The 4,863-nt window shown below is 49.9% G+C and overlaps 1 protein-coding gene across 4 annotated transcripts in view; it reads left to right on the forward strand.

Moving 5' to 3' along the window:
• The window catches only part of ascc1 (activating signal cointegrator 1 complex subunit 1), a 39,406-nt gene extending 34,543 nt beyond the window's left edge, over positions 1 to 4,863 (forward strand). For all 4 annotated transcript variants that reach the window (XM_042319063.1, XM_042319065.1, XM_042319064.1 and 1 more), the window contains one exon: positions 4,692 to 4,863. Coding sequence is in view for 2 of the 4 variants with exons in the window: in XM_042319065.1 (XP_042174999.1) it covers positions 4,692 to 4,709 (18 nt within the window). In the remaining 2 variants the exon portion in view is untranslated. The remainder of the gene's footprint in view (positions 1 to 4,691) is intronic.

Consider the following 4,863-nt stretch of genomic DNA (forward strand, 5'->3'; position numbering starts at 1 on the left):
CAGTCAGCTGGTAACCAAACATTAACCTGCTTAAATGATGAGATGGTTTTAGTTGTGTGTCGTACCTCTCAGTCAGCTGGTAACCAAACATTAACCTGCTTAAATGATGAGATGGTTTTAGTTGTGCGTCGTACCTCTCAGTCAGCTGGTAACCAAACATTAACCTGCTTAAATGATGAGATGGTTTTAGTTGTGTGTCGTACCTCTCAGTCAGCTGGTAACCAAACATTAACCTGCTTAAATGAGGAGATGGTTTTAGTTGTGTGTCGTACCTCTCAGTCAGCTGGTAACCAAACATTAACCTGCTTAAATGATGAGATGGTTTTAGTTGTGTGTCGTACCTCTCAGTCAGCTGGTAACCAAACATTAACCTGCTTAAATGAGGAGATGGTTTTAGTTGTGTGTCGTACCTCTCAGTCAGCTGGTAACCAAACATTAACCTGCTTAAATGATGAGATGGTTTTAGTTGTGTGTCGTACCTCTCAGTCAGCTGGTAACCAAACATTAACCTGCTTAAATGATGAGATGGTTTTAGTTGTGCGTCGTACCTCTCAGTCAGCTGGTAACCAAACATTAACCTGCTTAAATGAGGAGATGGTTTTAGTTGTGTGTCGTACCTCTCAGTCAGCTGGTAACCAAACATTAACCTGCTTAAATGAGGAGATGGTTTTAGTTGTGTGTCGTACCTCTCAGTCAGCTGGTAACCAAACATTAACCTGCTTAAATGATGAGATGGTCTTGTTTATTTTCTATTGTTTGACTGTTAAACGTTAAAACATTTGTAAAGCTCTGTGGACAGATGGTTAGATGGTTTCTCAACGTGCCAGACAGGCGCATGGCAACGACAGCTGCTGCTGTCATGAAGGGAAATGTCTGGTGGCGTTTGTTAGATATAATTACCTTCCTCCCCTCCGTTCAGACGCAGGGCACCTTCCTCCCCTCCGTTCAGACGCAGGGCACCTTCCTCCCCTCCGTTCAGACGCAGGGCACCTTCCTCCCCTCCGTTCAGACGCAGGGCACCTTCCTCCCCTCCGTTCAGACGCAGGGCACCTTCCTCCCCTCCGTTCAGACGCAGGGCACCTTCCTCCCCTCCGTTCAGACGCAGGGCTACCTTCCTCCCCTCCGTTCAGACGCAGGGCACCTTCCTCCCCTCCGTTCAGACGCAGGGCTCCTTCCTCCCCTCTGTTCAGACGCAGGGCTCCTTCCTCCCCTCTGTTCAGACGCAGGGCTCCTTCCTCCCCTCTGTTCAGACGCAGGGCTCCTTCCTCCCCTCTGTTCAGACGCAGGGCACCTTCCTCCCCTCTGTTCAGACGCAGGGCTCCTTCCTCCCCTCTGTTCAGACGCAGGGCTCCTTCCTCCCCTCCGTTCAGACGCAGGGCACCTTCCTCCCCTCTGTTCAGACGCATTGTTGTTTTGATGTGTTTTATGTGACATTCCTAGGAGACACTCAATTGCTCTCTAACCAATCTGTCTTTAAAAAGCCGCAGGGCTCCTTCCTCCCCCTGATGGCCAGGGTCCTTCCTCCCCTCTGAAAGACAGACAGGGACAGAGAGGGCTCCTTCCTCCCCTCTGAGAGAGAGGGACCACGCCTTCCTCCCCTCTGTTCACGCAGGGCACCTTCCTCCACACACACACGCAGGGCTCCTTCCTCCCCTCTGCTGAGGCAGGCAGATGACAGGGCTGGAGGGGGCTCTCCTCCCCTCTGTTCAGATGTCTGTTTACCCTTCAATCTATCCACCAGAGAGAATCTGTCTATCCACACAGAGAGGGAATAACCATGTTTACCCCTCTATCCACACAGAGAGAATAACCATGTTTACCCTGCAATCTATCCACACAGAGAGCTCCCCTCTGTTCAACCATGTTTATTTAGTTGTAGAGACAATACACACAACCATGTTTGTTCAGTTGTAGGGACAATTCCTCCCATCTGTTCAGACCGCAGGATTCCTAGCCCTCTGTTGACTCCAATCCTTCCCCATTTGTTCAGAGCAGGGCTCCTTCCTCTCCCTCTGTCTCAGACGCAGGGCACCTTCCTCCCCTCTGTTCACGCAGGGCTTCCTTCCTCCTCTCTGTTCAGACTGGCTTCCTCTCCTCTGCTCTCTAACTTCAGGGCACCTTCCTCCCCTCTGTTCAACTTCAGACTGGCTTCCTTCCTCCTCTGTTGATGTCAGACTGGCTTCCTCCTCTGCTCTTCACTTCAGACTGGCTTCCTCTGCTCTCTGTCTCACTTCAGACTGGCTTCCTTCCTCTCTGTCTCACTTCAGACTGGCTTCCTCTCTTCTGTCTCTAACTTCAGACTGGCTTCCTCTCTTCTGCTCTCTCATTTCAGACTGGTCCTCCTCTGCTGTCTCACTTCAGACTGGCTTCCTCTCCTCTGCTGTCTCAAACAGACTGGCTTCCTCTGCTCTGCTGTCTCACTTCAGACTCAGAAACAGACCTCTGCTCCCTCTCACTTCAGACTGACTTCCTCTCCTCTGCTCTCTTTTGAGACTGTGACATTCAGCTCTCCACACTCACTTCAGACTGGCTCTCCAATCTCTGCTCTCTAAAAACTTCAGACTGGCAGATGCTCAGCTCTGACTCTCTGACTTCAGACTGGCTTCCAGACCTCGCTCAGATCAGACTGTCTTCCTCTACCTCTGCTCTCTCACACACACACTGGAGCTGAGGCAGGCAGATGACACTTCAGACTGGCTTCCTCTCCTCTGCTCTATCCACACAGACTGGAATAACCATGTTTATTTAGTTATAAACAATCTACACAACCATGTTTATTTAGTTATAAACAACTACACACAACCTCTGCTCTGTTTATTTAGTTATAAGCACAATACACTTCAGACTGGTTTATTTGTTATAAACTGTCTCACTTCAGACTGGCTTCCTCTCCCTGGGATAACCACAGGATTGCTAGCCCATGTTGACTCCAATGCTTCCACATTTGTTAGACTGGCTTCCTCTCCTCTGCTGTCTCACTTCAGACTGGCTTCCTCTCCTCTGCTGTCTCACTTCAGACTGGCTTCCTCTCCTCTGCTCTCTCACTTCAGACTGGCTTCCTCTCCTCTGCTCTCTCACTTCAGACTGGCTTCCTCTCCTACTCTCTCTCACTTCAGACTGGCTTCCTCTCCTCTGCTCTCTCACTTCAGACTGGCTTCCTCTCTCCTCTGCTCTCCAACTTCAGACTGTCTTCCTCTCCTCTGCTCTCTCACTTCAGACTGGCTTCCTCTCTCTCTCTCACTTCAGACTGGCTTCCTCTCCTCTGCTGTCTTACTTCAGACTGGCTTCCTCTCTTCTGCTCTCTAACTTCAGACTGGCTTCCTCTCCTCTGCTGTCTCACTTCAGACTGGCTTCCTCTCCTCTGCTCTCTAACTTCAGACTGGCTTCCTCTGCTCTCTAACTTCAGACTGGCTTCCTCTGCTCTGCTGTCTCACTTCAGACTGGCTTCCTCTGCTCTGCTGTCTCACTTAAGACTGGCTTCCTCTCCTCTGCTCTCTCACTTCAGACTGGCTTCCTCTGCTCTGCTCTCTAACTTCAGACTGTCTTCCTCTCCTCTCCTCTCTCACTTCAGACTGGCTTCCTCTGGCTTCCTCTGCTCTCTAACTTCAGACTGGCTTCCTCTCCTCTCCTCTCTCTCTCTCACTTCAGACTGGCTTCCTCTCCTCTGCTCTCTCACTTCAGACTGGCTTCCTCTGCTCTGCTCTCACTTCAGACTGGCTTCCTCTCTCTCTGTCTCACTTCAGACTGGCTTCCTCTCCTCTGCTCTCTCACTTCAGACTGGCTTCCTCTCCTCTCCTCTCTCACTTCAGACTGTCTTCCTCTCCTCTGCTCTCTCACTTCAGACTGTCTTCCTCTCCTCTGCTCTCTCACTTCAGACTGGCTTCCTCTGCTCTGCTCTCTCACTTCAGACTGGCTTCCTCTGCTCTGCTGTCTCACTTCAGACTGGCTTCCTCTCTTCTGCTCTCTAACTTCAGACTGGCTTCCTCTCCTCTGCTCTCTCACTTCAGACTGTCTTCCTCTGCTCTGCTCTCTCACTTCAGACTGGCTTCCTCTGCTCTGCTGTCTCACTTCAGACTGGCTTCCTCTCCTCTGCTCTCTAACTTCAGACTGGCTTCCTCTCCTCTGCTCTCTAACTTGGCACCTTTAATAGCCGTGTGACCCAGTTTGAAACCAATTGAATTAAATCTACATATTTGGAGTAACCCCTACTTCTAGCCAGTAAGCCCGTTAAGATGACTTATTAGACACTTTCTCCAGGCAGACTTAGTATTCTCCCTCTGCCTAGAACATTCTAGAAGCGTTGGTTGGTTCTCCACCACAGCCCAGCAGCATTATGAGTCACTGAGGCTACGCTCCAAAATGGCACTCTATTCCCTATATAGTGCACTACTTTTAACCGGGGCCTTTAGCATAGGGATCATAGGACCAAAGGGCTCTGGTCAAAAGTAGTGCACTATATAGGGAATAGGGCTCTGGGCTAAAGTAGTGCACTATATAGGGAATAGGGTTCCATTTGGGACACAGCCACGGATGCATTTCTCATTTGCCGTGGAGGTCTCACTCAGAGCCATTGTTGCTGTAATGTTTTGAGTAAAAAAACAAATCCACTTTAATGTTGAGTCCATTATTAATGTTTCCTCTGCATCTTGTACTGTTCTGTTCAATGTCGATGTCGATTGTGTCTCTCGCAGGTCAGAGGTGAACGATGAAGCTTCAAGGTGGACTGGACCTGCAGAGATGAATGACCGGGTTACAAGGTGGACATGTCAGAAAACTCTAGGATGTCCCTGTCACCGTGTCAGGAAACTCTAGGATGTCCCTGTCACCGTGTCAGGAAACTCTAGGATGTCCCTGTCACCGTGT

This window comes from Oncorhynchus tshawytscha, unplaced genomic scaffold (assembly GCF_018296145.1).
Source record: "Oncorhynchus tshawytscha isolate Ot180627B unplaced genomic scaffold, Otsh_v2.0 Un_scaffold_822_pilon_pilon, whole genome shotgun sequence".
Taxonomy (NCBI): Eukaryota; Metazoa; Chordata; class Actinopteri; order Salmoniformes; family Salmonidae; genus Oncorhynchus; species Oncorhynchus tshawytscha.